The sequence below is a fragment of the Neolamprologus brichardi genome, chromosome 8, assembly GCF_056152115.1.
Source record: "Neolamprologus brichardi isolate AB-2024 chromosome 8, ASM5615211v1, whole genome shotgun sequence".
Lineage (NCBI taxonomy): Eukaryota > Metazoa > Chordata > Actinopteri > Cichliformes > Cichlidae > Neolamprologus > Neolamprologus brichardi.
The window spans coordinates 21402501-21418144 of record NC_142111.1 but is presented as its reverse complement, the minus strand read 5'-3'; the positions used below and the strand labels follow the sequence as shown (position 1 = coordinate 21418144).

General features: G+C 38.0%; 2 protein-coding genes and 1 pseudogene across 4 annotated transcripts in view; 2 read left to right on the top strand and 1 right to left on the bottom strand.

Moving 5' to 3' along the window:
• Nucleotides 1–1653, bottom strand: part of scn4aa (sodium channel, voltage-gated, type IV, alpha, a) — a 33092-nt gene extending 31439 nt beyond the window's left edge. The window contains exon 1 of one of the 2 annotated variants that reach the window (XM_087844812.1): nt 1335–1653. The gene's annotated coding sequence lies outside the window, so the exon portion shown is untranslated. The remainder of the gene's footprint in view (nt 1–1334) is intronic. The other variant, XM_087844813.1, reaches the window with a different exon arrangement.
• A 4424-nt stretch (nt 1654–6077) lies between these two features.
• On the top strand, nt 6078–10673 carry dydc2 (DPY30 domain containing 2). The gene is made up of 9 exons (XM_087845131.1): nt 6078–6132; nt 6354–6516; nt 8123–8215; nt 8469–8639; nt 8887–9171; nt 9325–9477; nt 9779–9925; nt 10103–10258; nt 10556–10673. Exons 1-9 carry the CDS (start codon nt 6092–6094, stop codon nt 10583–10585), a joined length of 1239 nt encoding a protein of 412 aa, XP_087701257.1. The 5' UTR covers nt 6078–6091; the 3' UTR covers nt 10586–10673.
• Nucleotides 10674–12252: 1579 nt separating this feature from the next.
• LOC102783974 (peroxiredoxin-like 2A) lies at nt 12253–14943 on the top strand (annotated as a pseudogene). Its single transcript, XR_015719425.1, has 5 exons — nt 12253–12660; nt 12807–12898; nt 13689–13829; nt 14008–14172; nt 14449–14943. The product of XR_015719425.1 is annotated as a peroxiredoxin-like 2A (transcript).
• Nucleotides 14944–15644: the final 701 nt, after the last annotated feature.

Below are 15644 nucleotides of genomic sequence, written 5' to 3'. Positions count from 1 at the left end.
AGGTAGCTGAATAAATTAGATCATGTTTTTTAGAAAAAATATTTACTTATCTTTAACCTTATTTCACCTTTTGAATACTGTGGAAAATACAGAGCCCCGGCCAGGCAGTCACATGGTCTTACTTGGTGAAAGTAACTCAAAACCGACACCTTCTGCGTCCAAGAACATCTGATACAAGACACACAAACACACTCGTGGAGAAGAAGCCAACAGATCTCTCCATAAAATTTCCATTTTGTGCATATGAAAAAACACACATATGTATTTACACCAGATATGTCAGGTCACAAGTAAGAAGGTTAGGGAAGAATGCAGAGCAGAAACTACAACTTTGTATTTTTAAATTTAAATATTAACTAAAATTGTGAAAATAAAATTTAAAAATGTTTAAAAATGCCCCTTGAGGTCCCAACCCATGTTGGAATTTGCACTGATCCTACTGCTTGTGTAAGTCCAGCTGTTACATAAGATCTGCAGGTGCATTGTTGGCAGCCTCTAACAGGAACACCAGCCTCTGGGTTTTTGACGCTGCTTTGCCTGCATGGAGCCAAGCTGTGTGCATAGTCCTGCACCTCTGATTTGGGCAGCATGGCTTATTGGAAACGGCTGGGTAGGAGCATCCACAGCATCACAGGATCTTGCCCATCTGCTATGAAGACATGAGCTAAAAATACAACCCTGTCTCTGCAAGAGGAAGCGTAGTGGGGGTTTTGAGAAGGTTGCAGTGTCCACACTGGACATTACAGCTACGTGCCACATGGGAGATATTCACCTCGCAGGTGTAGAAACGGCCCTGTTGTGATGTTTACATACGCTTTCCCTGCGTTACTATTGCATAACATTGCAGTGAAATAATTTGTCACAGCTTATGTATGCACACAAACAACCACATGCTTCCACATACACATATTTAATAAGCTTTTGTGAAGCCATAAATCTGTCTAGCTCAATTACAGTGTATTTCTGGAACAAATCCAAAGCCTCTCTTATCAAAAAGCTTTTCATTTATTTCTTTTGATTGGCGTGGAAGTACGCAGTACCCAGCCACAGAAAACTGTGAAGGTTTCACCCCAGTCCAAATAAGAAGAGCATAAAATCAAGTGATTCTAAAGAATAGCTTAACTGCTCTCATCTTAAAATCTGGAAGATACCAAACTTGTCCGTTTAATTTCAAGTAAGGGAGCAAATATAGCAAACTCACGACCAATGAAGACACCAAACACCGCCAAATAATCATCAAACCCCTCAGACAGGCAACTTTTTCCGAGTCTGAACTTAATGCAGGAGCCACCTCCAGGCTCATGGAAGGCAACAGAATACAGGTGGTGCGTTACCTTGCACGGGAACAGAAATATTTCCACAGAATCCAAGAAAATAGAAAAATAAAACAGTGTCTTCTTTCAAGTCTTACACTGAGTACGCAATTCTTCTCCTTCCAGCGCGGGGCTGCAGGGCAGCTGTTGCTGGCGCAGTGTGGCGTCCTGCAGTGAAACCGGAGGAGTCGCTGCAGGTAAAATCAGACCTTTGACACTTCGGTACCGGAATCGCGTCCCGTTCCCACACCGCTGGTCGCTCCTGAGCGCATTTCCGAGAGTGAGACTCGATTACTATTATTTTGTGGCAGAGAGAAGAAAAGAACCGCGGCAGCGCAGATGAACGGAGCGCACGACGGTCTCTTTTCCCTAGCACGGACTCATGAGCGCATGATTCCCCTCACCTAAAAGTTTTGGAGCATAATCTGTTGAGCATTATAAAAATAAGGAACTGAGAGCTGAAGTTTTAGGTTTTGTCAGAATGTGAAAAATCTGCACATTAAGACTTTCTGGTGACATAATACGTTTGCATCAGCACTTGGGAGAGTGCTGATATAAACACGGAGGAGTTAAACATAGCCTGAAAACAGGACTGCAGGTGTTTGGTTGAATTTAAAGAAAAGAAAAGAAAAGAAAAAAAAAAACCTTAAAATCTCAGCTCTGTTCACCAATAAAATATTTAAATCAGAGGTGTTAAACTTATTGTATTTGAGTATTCTTGTATGTTTGTAATCCATTTATCTGATTTTAGAAATAAACTTGAGCATATTTTGCAGGTTAGTACACGAAATAAACAAATGTACAGTTTTAAAATCTGGATTAATTTTTTTTCTTGATGTTTATGAGCCTAAACAATAATAAACATCTATATTCAAACGTTCTCTTACAATAACTGTTTCCACTGTAAGCTATTATGTCAGCTGGCTGATACCATCCTTACAGACTGGAGCCAATAGAAATATATTGCATCAATAAGTGGGATGTGAGGATAATGGATGAAACTCCGGTGTGAACTCACTTATAGTGAAACACCTTCCCCTTGTTATCAGGCCATTCTGATGTCAACAGTTCGGTATTTAACAATGTGCATCAGTTTTGACCACTTTTGATAATTTACTGCCATTAAAAAGAAGCACGAGGGTTATAAATCAAACTGCTGCTCTGAGTAAATTGGCAGTTTGGTTTACCATTGTGTATGTCCAGCTTCTCTCCAAAACACACTTTTTAAAGACATTCAGTTGAATGGACCCAAATTAATCTTTGAAAGAATATTTGAATGAATAAAACATACTTATAGATTTAAGGTTCTCACCTAAGTATCTAAAGCATGTCTTTGCACCCCAATAAAACACATGAAAGAAGTAAAGGACTTACTACGGACTACCACCGATTTTAGTGTTTTTCTTTTCTTTTCTTTTTTTTTTAAATCAAAACATGTTTTATGCTGATGTTAAAAATCTATGTATGAAAAGTATGAAATGTTTAGTAAATGTGCTTCCCCCACGTCTATGACTCAAATTAAACCTGCATCTGCAGTTTAATGACAATAATATTAATATGAGGATGTCACCTCTTCTCAAATTTATGGAGGGTCACATTATACAAACAACACACTTGCTTTAAAAATCATCCGCGTATGCAGTCAGAGGGCCTGATTGTGAAAGTCCCTCGTATCAATGTGAAGACTATATTTGGCTGAAAGGTGTGTAGTATGATTATACAAGGAAAATGATACCTGTGATTACAAATGTTAACTGGGTGTCATTGGTTTCTTGGAAATGGAGCCTGCTACAAATTTCCCACCTTCTCCTCTCCCTCAGGCCAGCTTACTGTCTCAGTTTCAGAACACAGTGAGCAGCATATAAAATAAAATAATCCTAAATGATTAAAAATATCTGGCTTAAAAGTTTGATCAGTGATTCAGGTTATATTTTGTTTGTCAATTATACAACTTAAGGCCTTGAATCCTTGACTACTAATAAATGAAAAAATGAAGAAGTACATATTTTAAAAAAGAATAATTACCATGAATATTTCACAGTATTATTTTTGGTTTGTGGTGAAATGAGCAGGATACTTTATGACCCAGATAACAACACCTCATATTCCAAATGTGACAAAACATCTCATATCTCATGTCTGGCCAGCATGAGTTGGACTTGAGGTTGAATGGAGAAAGTCCAGCAATTTTATGGCATGTTCATTAAAACTGAGTCTAAAGGGGACACTTTCCAGAGTGAACAGCCAGGTGGCCCTGCGTCATGTCCTGTTGGGAGTTTTATGTTTTGTACTCATTTTTTCCCCTTTCCATTTAAGTTTTACTTCCACTCACTAGTAAAGTTTAGTCTATAACAACTAGCTGGCTAAGTTTAGATGATAAAACGGTTTTGTCTGGGTTACATACTAAACATAACTTAGTATTAATTGACACCTTGGGTATGAGATTGGTAGATCCAGTTAATGATGGAGTCATCTTCAGGCAGCATTGCCCTCCTGTGTGTGCTGCAAAATTACCATCTATTTCCCACCATGCAATAAAAGATCCTAAAAATTAGAGTGAACTGAACTTTCTCAAACACTGAGCAACAGTTAACTGCAAAGTGTGGTGGTTTGGATTTATAATATCTCCTTTGATTTTCTTAATACTTTCCTCCTGACAACCACTGCGTGGTACCAAAAACCCACTAGGAAAAGCTAACATTTTTAACAATGAAACTGAAATACACAAACCCATTTTGCAAAATAAAACCAAAAAAACAGAAGGGAAATATAAAGGACAAAAATCCTTTATATTCTATACAAATTAAAAACCATGGTCGTTTGACTGAGAAGCATAACTGAACATGATTTCTATCCCTGCAACCATTCAGTTCACATACAGATCCAACCTTTCAGCTGTGAGGTAACACTGCCCCCGTGTGTTACTTTACAAACACTTTACTTAGAACACTGAAATTTAGTATTTTAATTGTGTTTAGTTTGGAAGTGACCAAATCAGCAATATCAGGAGCAATAAGAAAACTAATGCAGAAACAAAAAAATCACAAAAACACAACCATTATTCCTTTAGGATAAACCTAAACTATAAACTATAAGGAAGCAAAAAAAAAAAAAAAAAGCGAAGCCCACATACCACAACAGCTATAGTTTCATTTCTCTGCAGATTTCATTTCTCAAAACTCACAAAGTGGCTTTGCTGCCTTGCACAGCTGTGCGTTGCAGACAAAAGCGTTTTATTATGGTTGCAAAATGGGAAGTGTCTTTATTTAAATAATAATTATTAAAGGCAAAGCTGTTTGTACCAAAATAGGAACCAGCAGGGTTATTCCATGAAACATTATGATCAGAGTCACTAAAACAAGAATGCTTTTAAATAAAGCATTCACTAAATTAAACCCCTGGAAACCTTTACATATATAGCATTATATGTTAAAAAAAAAAAAAAAAAAGCCTCAGTCCTCTTCAGTCAGTCCTCTGCACTGGGTCTGGTGTTCAGAGGGAGCTCTTCAGCCAAGAGAGAGAGGTCTGACTTCTCTCTTCTTGCAATGTTACTGGTCTGAGAAGCCATTTGAATTATCATAAAGGTACCTGAGTCACATTCTTACCGGATGATTAGATCACCATACAGAATTCAAAATGTTTGTCTGTATTTTGTCTGAGTGAAACACATAGATAAATGCAACTGAACTCAAATTTAAATGTCTGAAATGTGCAGATATGCATCTAAGTAGCTAAGTTTTAGGTTGCTGCACATTATCAGAAATATAATGTACTTATTAAACGCTTGTTAATGTCACAGTTATATATAATGTTTTCAGGACATTTCATGTTTCTTGATGTATATGGCTTCATCTTGATATTTACATTTTTTCTGTTGAATAATGTTTTTATTATGTTTTCTATTATTTTGTAGAATTGTTATTTATGAATAATTGAGTTTAGACCATTTTTTCTAATTGCAAATTACAGGATTACAGTAAACAGTGACAGGAAAGTCATAACTCTTCAATATATTTTAGTTTAATCATTTAATGACCTGAAACATGTAAATGTGGCAAATGTACAAGAAAATAAAATAAAATAAGGCAGGCAAATACTTTTTCAAACAACTCTATGTTTATTTTTAGAGTTTCTCTATATTTTGTACCTATCCTTATGTATTATACATTTTCCTTATGAAGTAAAACTGTAGCTGCAGATATATACTTAATTATTTTACAGCAAATAAAAGAAACAATGAAAGAAACAGAGTATTGATATCGATTGTATTGATGCCAGTTCTGGTATTGTTATCAGATCCATACTCGTGTAGGATCGATACTCAGTTTCTATCCTCTAAGGTCAGCCCACTGAACTGTATTAAATAAATTATTTTTGGGAAATTTAAAAGAAAGAAAAAACACCTCAAACAAGCACTATGAAAAATGTCTGAACCATTTTGTGTTGACTGTCACATACATATTTTTATTTATAGCCTATAACACATTTAAACTACAGAAGTTGGCTCGTGGTACCTTAGAGACAGGTACATTTACAGATTTTCTACAATTCCAGATACACGTTTCGTGACGTGGTTAAAATGTGTTAAATTTGCAAATGTACGAAGATTAACTCATAAATCATAACACACTGTTCTCCACGGCATAAGCTGCAGTCATAGGTTAAAAATATCAGTATAGGTACTGGGAGAATACACTTGCGGTATGTAGAGCAGTAGCAGTCAGAAGTTGGCTAATTCAAAACACTGAGGGGAAGATTAATAATGTGACACCGTTACCATGGAGCTAACCACTACACACGGACTTTCAGGAAGAAATAGGTTTGTTTGTCTTGTCTTTTAGTTACTGTGTGAAACTAACATTTATAAAACAGAAGTGAAAAACGCTTAGTCTAACCGCTAACAGAAAAAAAACAAAACAAAAACGACCGAAATGTTTTATTTGCTGGGAAACTTCCTGTGCCGACGCTTGCTGTTTATTAAAAGTGATACATGCGTTTATCACTTTAGTTGTTAATATAATGATGTTTTTCACTATTCAGACAGGAAAACATACGCATGGACTCGGAGTATTTAAAAAGAAACCTGGGTCACTGCCTGGCGGACGGCCTGGCTGAAGTGGTCGAGCAGCGACCTGTGAACCCGATCCTGTATCTGGCTCACTGGCTTTACAAGTACAGCTCAAACCGTAAATACCAAACAGAGGTGAGCTCTTCTTTTATTCATTACTGCACCTGTTACAGTTTACAAGTCATGCTATCTTATGACAAAGTCAGAAAAAATACCTGAATCAAAAGATGAGTAAATCGGGGCATTAATAGGGGGGAAAGCCAGACAGATCTAATTTTTGCATATATTTCTGGTTATTTGTTATAAGTGTTGGAGATTCAAGAGTATGATCAATGCCACTAAGAAACAATTTTAAAAAAAAATTGAGAATCGGCATCGTGGAAGAAAAAAAATCCCTGATAATAGTCGCTGTTTTGTTGTCCTGTCAGTAGGGGGTAGCATGCACAACTTATTGTCTAATATGAGGCGCAGCCTTTGTCACAGTGCAGCGAATGTGAATGACAGCCTTGTAAGTTTGGGAATTAAATTGTGGTTTTAGTGCTGTTAACGCCAAAGGTCTAGCGTAGACCTCTGCAGTTACTAACCCATAGTGTTGGTGACTCTTGCTCTGTGGCTGAGCTGCTGTGGTTCTGTCCATATTGTGTCTCCGTGTTTAGGAGACCAGCCCTGTGCTGTATAATAACAGGTGCAACACCATTAACTTACAAAATATAATGCTTGGTGTGATCATCAGAAGCAATACTATTTTGAAATAAAAGTACCGAGTTAATGCAGATCTGCTGTCTGTTTTGATATGGATGTTTGGCTTGGTGACATCTTCACAATTTTTAAAACTGGAAATTAATTATTCGTCTTTTTAGACAAAAGACACTGAAGATTCCGTTAACATTTATAACTCATTGTTTTGTATTTGTCCTACCACTGTTAGTTGTATTGTTCTCAGCCTCGGTTGATAAACTTGGAAAATTTGGAAAAATTAATTTCCTTACATTGGGACATCTGGGGGGGTTCTTTTCTCTTTCTTTGTACTTTGTAACTTAAATTTGACCTTTATAATCTGAAAACTATCCAACTTAGAAGCCCTCAAAGTATTTTGAGTCAATTTTATTCCCACTCCAAGTGTCACAATTTAAAGCCAAATATGTCTTTGTGTTCTGTAACTAACAATAAGCATTAGTGTCATTTGTTTAAGAAGCTACAAGTGCTCAAATCTAAATTATTTTCAGTGGAGTAAACACTTGGAGTATTTTACAGTGTCGCACTATTAGCATTCATCAGCCTTATGTGGCAGCATACGGTATTAAACAGAATCCAAATAGTTAAATTAGCACCATAATAACTACAAAAGTGTTGTAGTAAACAACAGTCAATGACAATGAAACAGATGATTTGCTCTTGGAAGCTTCCACTGGCTGTTAAAGTGTGAGCAGTGAAACTATTTCTGCTCACACTACTAGAGCCTTAAAACCTCTGTCCTTACATAGGCTTTAAGGGCTGATATAAAGGATAAAAGAGGCTTAGACAGTCTAAGCTTATCAGGCTGAAAAATTAAAAGCCAAGGTAACAAAAACCCAGTCACCTTTTTACCTTGACTCAGAAAGTACCAACAGATCCCTGCATGCCTATAGAGATCTACAGCCACTTCAGGATTACAAGGATTAAAAGGTCTAGGTGAAAGCTTTTCTAAGCTATGTAGGCATAGTTAGAAGCGTCTTTGTTGTAACCACAATTTTATTTGTAGAAAAAGGCCAAACTGGCACTCCTGGAGAAAGAGCAGGCAAAAGCCAGAGAGGAGGAGTTACACCAGGCGAAGCTAAGGGAGGAGGAGCAAAAGGTCAGTGAGACCTGGGAGGAGTCGCAAACTACTTGTAAAACACAAAACTTAAATCTAACCAAACATTTGCTTGTGTTTCTTACATCAAATTTTAAAAAATTAGTATGTATTGAGATGTTTTCTTATTTCTCCTGTTATCCTTTAAAATGACCAGTTGCTTATTTTCATTTCAATCCTCTCCACTTGCTTCCAATTACTCCAAAATACTTTTAAGCAAATCGTTTAAAAGCATATAACATAAACACATCGATAGCTCTCTGAGAACAAGCCCACAGATTCTGAAGCACCCACCGCAGCCACAACAGGAGAAGTGGAGGACAGCAAACCCGTACAAGATGAGAAATCAAACACACCCAATCTGGAAAACCAGCAAGGCGCAGAAGATCGCCAAACTGAAGTGCAGGAAAATGTCACTGAAAAGGAGGTGATAAGAATTAAAAAATATGAGTGCCTCTGGAGGTGATGGCAATCTCTGTGATATTTTCTGATTGTCTGTTACGGTCGCTTTCATTTCTGTGGTTTTTGGTTTTGAGCCATGAGTGCTTCTGGGGTTTTTTTTCTTTGGTGATGGGTCAGTCTACCAAGCTCACTCTAAAACTGCATGACTTGCATCGTATGGTTTTTGAAAGAAACTACAAATCACTGACTATATGTGGTTTGAGATCTGCCAGGTGGACATCACAGATAAAGCAGCAACCAGTCCAGAGCCACCTGAAGGAAAACCTGCAGAGGCCAGTCATTCTTACCTATCTGAGGGGCAGGGCACAGAGGTCAAAGAGGAGTTTGAAGAGAAGCCTGATGAAAAAACTGAAGTGGAGACAAGGATGGAGCAAATAGAAGAAAAAACAGAAATAGAGCCAAGTACGAATAGTGTTGAGGAAAAAACTGAAGAGGAGGAGAAGGAAGGAATTACCAGCCAAAAGGAAGAGAAGGAAGGTGACCAAGATGAGGATAAGGTCAGGAGAAATTTTGTCATATTTGCCTGGATAATGTAAGAAATATCATTAAACAGGGGTCAAACACTGCCAAGAAAGAAATGGCACAACTTGATTTTGTTTGTGGTGCTAAAATAGTTTAGTTAGTAATTGTGGCTCTTATCTGCTTTGCAGGAGGTTGATCAATCTGAAAGTGCTGAACCTGAGAAGACTGGCCCACTACTGTCAACTCTCACACAAGATGGCAGTGATTCAAAATCAAATGAAACAGAAGATCAATACAGCAAGCAAAGTCCTCCTGACCTTGACTCTCACAACACAGAAAAGGTGAAGCGGGTGAAATGCAGACTGTGCGTTGAGGATTCAGTTTGGCACATATTCAGATCGAAGAGGCAAGAGGTGCAGGCTCAAGTACAAGAAAAGATGAAGGACAGATCAGCAGAGTGGTGAGGTAGATTTGAAGATGAGTTAAAGTTCAGGCCAGAGGAGGACAAAGGAGACAAGGAACACAAATAAAGATGAGAAGAGCAAGAGTTTTCTGAGACAACACAGTCAGACTGAGCACAGGTAGAAACACAGAATTATTATGTTCTCCATCTAATCTGCTTTACTTTTCCTTTACCATAAGGCCCATGAAGAAGAAACTGGCAAACCTGAAGATGCCATCCAAGTGGAGCCAGCTTCAGCTCCACAGAGTGAGAACATCGAACCTGAGAAGACATCTGAATCTGAACAGGAGGCACAGGAATCAGGAATTCTCCTGGACCAAGAAAAGGTGGCATGTCCTTCTTTTGAATCCACAATGTTTCCCTTTAATATTTTGCTCATTTTTTAAACATTGAAGTAGAAAATTTGCCCAGGGGAAGCAGCACTTTTGGGTTTCAGAATCAAAGGTCTGTTCAAAAGCTGGAAATAATAAAACAAGGCTTAACCAGAACTTTTCTGGCCTCAGGCAGGTGATGAAGAACCGAAGAGCAAAAGCACTGATTCCTCACCTCCAGCTGAGGTTGAGGTAACAGCAGAGGAAATGATGCAGCACGGGGAACCTGAGAGTTCACAAGAGGAACCTGAAAAGTCTTCGTCTAACGAGGAAGACTCCCAGGAGGAGGTTGACCTGAGTGAATGCGTTACTGATCTATTGGTTCTCAGACTTTTTCTTGCGAGGACCCAGCAAATATGTTTGTTTTCAGTTTCAATTTTAGTGAAATAAAATATAGCATGATCATATAATTTTTTTCTAAATCATTGGAATATCATTCCCACTCTCTGGTCATTTAGGGACCATTTCCATTGTCTCTGTGTTTGAGAACCAGTGTCTACATCTATATTCTGACAAATGTGATTTTTTTTTTTTTTTTTTACTTAAAACTGATTAATTTGTAACTCAGCTTTGTTTGCTTTTCAGGACCAAGATGAGGAAGAAGACCAAGCTTGATCACATCACATGTCCGAGCTTTTACCGAAGCTGAAATCATAAATGGTTACTAATAAGAAAATACTCAATAAATAGTGAGCCAACATAATTTATTATTGTTTATTCATTTGTCCTTTTTGTTTTTGCATAGCGTTAAAGATCCCCTCATTTTTAAAAGTTATGAAAACAACCCAGTCCACGTGCTTGTTTCCACATCACACTTGTGTAAGTAGCACAGTTGGCTTCCAGTCACGTTGCAGTGTCAGAAATCCCAATGGCACATCCACATGTTAAACTGAGATTAAGTGATTCCACATAAACTGCCCCCCCCCCCCCCTTTTTTTTTTAGCAGGTGAATTTAAAATCAGCCTTAACTCAAACTTTGTGCAGAGCTAACGGAATGTGGAGTGACATACAAGCGAATAAAGAAAACCTTTAATGTGATAGTCTGCTTCTTCAACCCACATTAGAGCAGACAATAGCTGAAACTGTAACTAGCTTTTTAGTAGTAATGATAATATGAGTTTGCATGAGCTTTTATTGATCCTGTTATAGAAATGCTTGATTGTGTAAGCGTGCAAAGTAATTCTCGTCATGGCTGGCATATCGACTGGATGACGCTGCAGTTTCCAGGCTGTTGAATGACCTTTAGCCTGGAGGAGGAGGAGGGCAAAGTTTGGTGCGTGTGGCTGTGTCCCAATTCAGGGTCTGCACGCTTGAAGTACGCCGTACGTGCATACTATAAGTACGAGAAGTGCGGAAGTGAGAGGCTTGTGAAATGGGACGGTCTAGCCTTCGTCGCGCTGTTCAGGTTGCATAGCAACCATGATACTAACCGCGAGAAACGTTACATACAGCTTTGTTTGACAGAAATAAAGGAGAAAAAATGTTTTGTTGGTCATTCATTTTTGTCATGACATCACTTTGATTAGTTGAGTATCTGAGGCTGAGACCACAGGACTGTAAAACATGATTGTTGGGCTTCATTTCTGTACCGAACAGTTATTTCAAGAATAGTTAGTAAATAACAATTAGCTCATGTTGTTCATGAGACTAAAATCATCTCACTGTGTAAATATAATATGGCCAATATTATATATATATGTATATATATATATATATATATATATATATATATATATATATATATATATATATATATATGTGTATGTATGTATGTATGTATGTATGTATGTATGTATGTATGTGTGTGTGTGTATATATATATATGTGTGTATATATATATATATATATATATATATATATATATATATATATGTATATATATATATATATATATAAGGCTTTACAACTAAGTTAATGCTGATAGTACAAACATCACTAATGTCACACAACTTTGCCGGCATGTGGCCAACAGCAATGTTTTAATGTTCTTCGTTATTAAACATTCGCACATAAATAAGTGACGTCATATTCAGTACTTACTTTTGACAGTTCACTCTTGCCGCTCCCTTCTGCCGTATTTTGCGGCAAAATTATCCACACCCACCGCCGCGCTATGGATTGTGGGATATATGGGACCACAAAGCGTGCACCGGACCACGCTTGATATTTGGGGAAATCGACGGCGCATTTGGAGTATGCATTTGAAGTACACTTCGAATTGGGACAGCCGTCGTCGCGTGGCGGTGACGTAATCACACTTAAAATGCGTACTTCAAGCGTGCAGACCCTGAATTGGGACACAGCTTATGACTGGTTTGTATTGAATGTTTCCGCATCTGCGTTCCCCTTCTCGTCGCTGATGAAATACAGCTGTATTCAATCAGATCAGTATCTGCACCCAAGAGAGGCTGGGTTTGGCGAACGCTGGCAGATCAGCTGCAGTTGGAATTTAAATGCGCGTTTGAACGCGGCGCGGTCGAGAGTGCGCAACAACAGCGGAGCTGAGATGCTTTAATCAAGAACGGGCTGCAAAAAAGAGGCTGTAATGGAACTCGTAACCAATGTTTTGGCCGCTGTCGGTGGCCTCGTTACCGGTGTAATGAATTTCGTCACTGACAGATTTCTCACACCGCCGCTGGTAGCAACTCTCAAATATTTAGAGGAGGCTGAACTCAAGACCACGAAGGGAGGTGAGTCATATCTGCGTTTACCCAAAGAAACCATGTAATTATAAAAAATAGTTTGTTTTAAAATTGTTTTTACCTCCCAGCTGGGATTTGTTAGGCATTTAGCCTGTTGCTAAACTTTTACCCTTTCACCTAATCTCTTTCCTTAGAAATAAAGACGTTCAAAGCCAAGTCTCTGTGGGAGAAGTCTGGAGCAGTTATCATGGCAGTCCGGCGTCCTGGATGATTTTTGTGCAGAGAGGTATTGTTCCAGTGACAGTTGGCTATCATAAACTATTGGCTTATTACTTTAAGCCCTTTGGTTTTGCCTGCTACACAAAAGAGAAAGTTTGCCATACACATATTTTCCATTTCTTGTCAATTGTAACCAAAAGGCAACATAGGGGAATGAATAAGGGAATGGATAACTTATACAACATCAAACATTTGGTGTCAGTTCAGGTATGGTGATTAAAATGATACAAACTATGAAAATGTCCGCACTGGAGGTGCAAAGTGGCTCTCAAATGCTGTTAAGTTCAGTCTTCATATAAAGTACCTACATACTCTACAACTATGTCTGCCTCTTATAACTTGAACTCTTGAGTGTGGATTTGCATAGCATAAATCTGAGGTAGTTCTGGAGTATTTTAACCTGGTGTGGTTATAATCCTCTAAATCTAAGCTATGAAAGGCACGAGGATGTATATGTAAATGAGTAGCTCTCCTCACCACCAGAAGTGTCTCAGTATATTTTATTTTTCCCCGTCAGAGAGGGCACATAATTGCAGTGCATCCACCTGACTTGGCTCTATTACATGAAATTGGCCTGAAAATTAAGTGTGGTCAAATAAGTATTTAGATTGTTGAATTAACAGAAAGTCATAATCCTCTTGTAATAATACAATAAAGTACTGTTCCACAATCCCTGCTTACCACACAAAATATGGGCCGTGTGCATATAATGAATACAACATGACCCCTCAATTGTACCTTTCCGTTTGTAACCGCAGTTGCTAGCTGTTAAGATTCTTAATGCCCTTTGGCTGCAGGAAGCTGCAGAGCTGTCCTCTCTGAAACCTCAGCTGGATGAACTCGGGATTCCTCTGTACGCTGTTGTAAAGGAAGATGTCGGCACAGAGGTCAAGAACTTCAGGCCATACTTTGATGGGGAAGTCTTCTTGGATGAAAAGGTAAACTTTATTATTTTCCTCTAATGAACTGTTCTACCATGGTCAAAAGTTATCTGCAAACTACATTTGGCCTGTTTTTAAGCATAACTGCTTCCAAATACACTTGGACCCATTTAGGGTGTGTGAAAAATCCCTTTAGCTCTGCATGAATTAACCAAGCATTCTGATATGCTTGCAGAGACGTTTTTATGGGCCTCGTGAGCGGAAGCTGGGTCTCCTGGCATTCCTGCGTGTTGGAGTGTGGAGGAATGGCGTAAGGGCTTTCAGGAATGGCTTCGTGGGAAATGTTCTCGGAGAGGGTTTTGTTCTTGGTGGGGTCTTTGTCATCGGGCAAGAACAGCAGGTAAAAATTTCACATTAATCCAATGTCATTGGAATGGTTCTAATATATTGCAATACAAATTTCTTAAGAAGACTGAAGCCATCATACTAGAAAATGTTTAGTATCTCTTGGTCAAAGGAGCTTGCAAAGAAAAGCGTCTGGACTTCTTTAAGTTACTTGAAGACGTTTCACCTCTCATCCGAGAAGCTTCTTCAGTCTCTTCTTCATCTATGATGACCTGGATGACTGAGAACCTTCACAGACATATTTAGTATCTCTTGTCTGTTTGTCCTGCAGGGAATACTTTTGGAACACAGAGAGATTGAGTTTGGAGATAAAGTCAACACTGAAGATGTCCTCCAAGCTGTCAGAAAAATACCACGGGAACTGCAGTCTTTGGAGAAGAAATAATTCTTTGTATTACTCGTGTTTTTGAACATCTCATAAAATTAACAAACACCTTTCAGATAACATAAAATCTACAGCTTTGTCTAAATATATGGTATAGACAAAATTTCTTTCAAATGAGGAAATTTGTACATTTGATAGTTTGCCTGTCTCTTTAGGATAAGGATGCATTTTGCAGTATGACTGTTTTTAAGAGTCTGAGTGTGTTAATGATGGCCTGTCTTTAAACTCTATAGAAGAAGCAGACCTGATGCTTAATGCTCGTTTTCTTAAAACTCTGATACCACTATGCTGTCCTGGAAGTAATGAGGCTAATCTTTTGAACAATAAAATACATTTCGGTGCTCAGCAGATTTGTATTCTTTTTGTTTTTTTCTCTATGCATTGAAGTTATTCAGTAGCTGGACTGATACCAGGGTGGGTGGAGGGTGGAACCATTTTCAGAGCCAAGATCATCATCTAGGATAAGTCTTATTTCCTGTTGAGTGCTCTCTTATTAAGTTATGAGAACTATCAAAGTCACTTTGTACTAAGCACAGTTCAGAAAGCATCTTTGAGTCTTGTGTTCAGAAAGACTTAAATTTCTTCTGGATGTTGCTCTATTTTTTTTTTTTTTTTCCCTTAACATTTTTATTAAGACTATAAAATATGAGCATTCTAGTTTACTGCAGATATTCATCTGCCTAGAGGGACATGAGCTTGACTTGACATGAAGGCTGTGGTCCTTTAAAACATGTTTTGTAATCTACTTGTGTTGGTTTTAGAAACCAATTACAAAGCAGGTTACACAACCTGATCTGCTGGATAAGCTTGGGAGATTTGGGGGGGAAAAATCAAACTTATGAACCTCAAACATTAAAAAGCACTGGTTAGATACAGCCTTGCTACACAGTGTTATAGTCTTACAAATTTAGTTTTGGGTGTAGGCATCTGTACCTTTTGGAAAAACACCATTGAGTGGTACATTGCCAGAATAAAATGCAAAAATATTGTCTTCAGACATGAAATGTTAAATTTGCTCTTTGGAAACTGGAGTTTTACTTAGGTCTGTTTTAATTATGCAGGGATTTAATTAGTATTTTGAT

What these genes read in the sequence shown, in the direction of transcription:
- dydc2 (XM_087845131.1), top strand. Translation starts at nt 6,092, where the DNA reads ATGGAGCTAACCACTACACACGGACTTTCAGGAAGAAATAG. An exon ending in AAAATGTCACTGAAAAGGAG is followed by an intron (nt 8,640 to 8,886) that starts GTGATAAGAATT and finishes GAGATCTGCCAG; the next exon opens with GTGGACATCACAGATAAAGC. An exon ending in TTCTCCTGGACCAAGAAAAG is followed by an intron (nt 9,926 to 10,102) that starts GTGGCATGTCCT and finishes TTCTGGCCTCAG; the next exon opens with GCAGGTGATGAAGAACCGAA.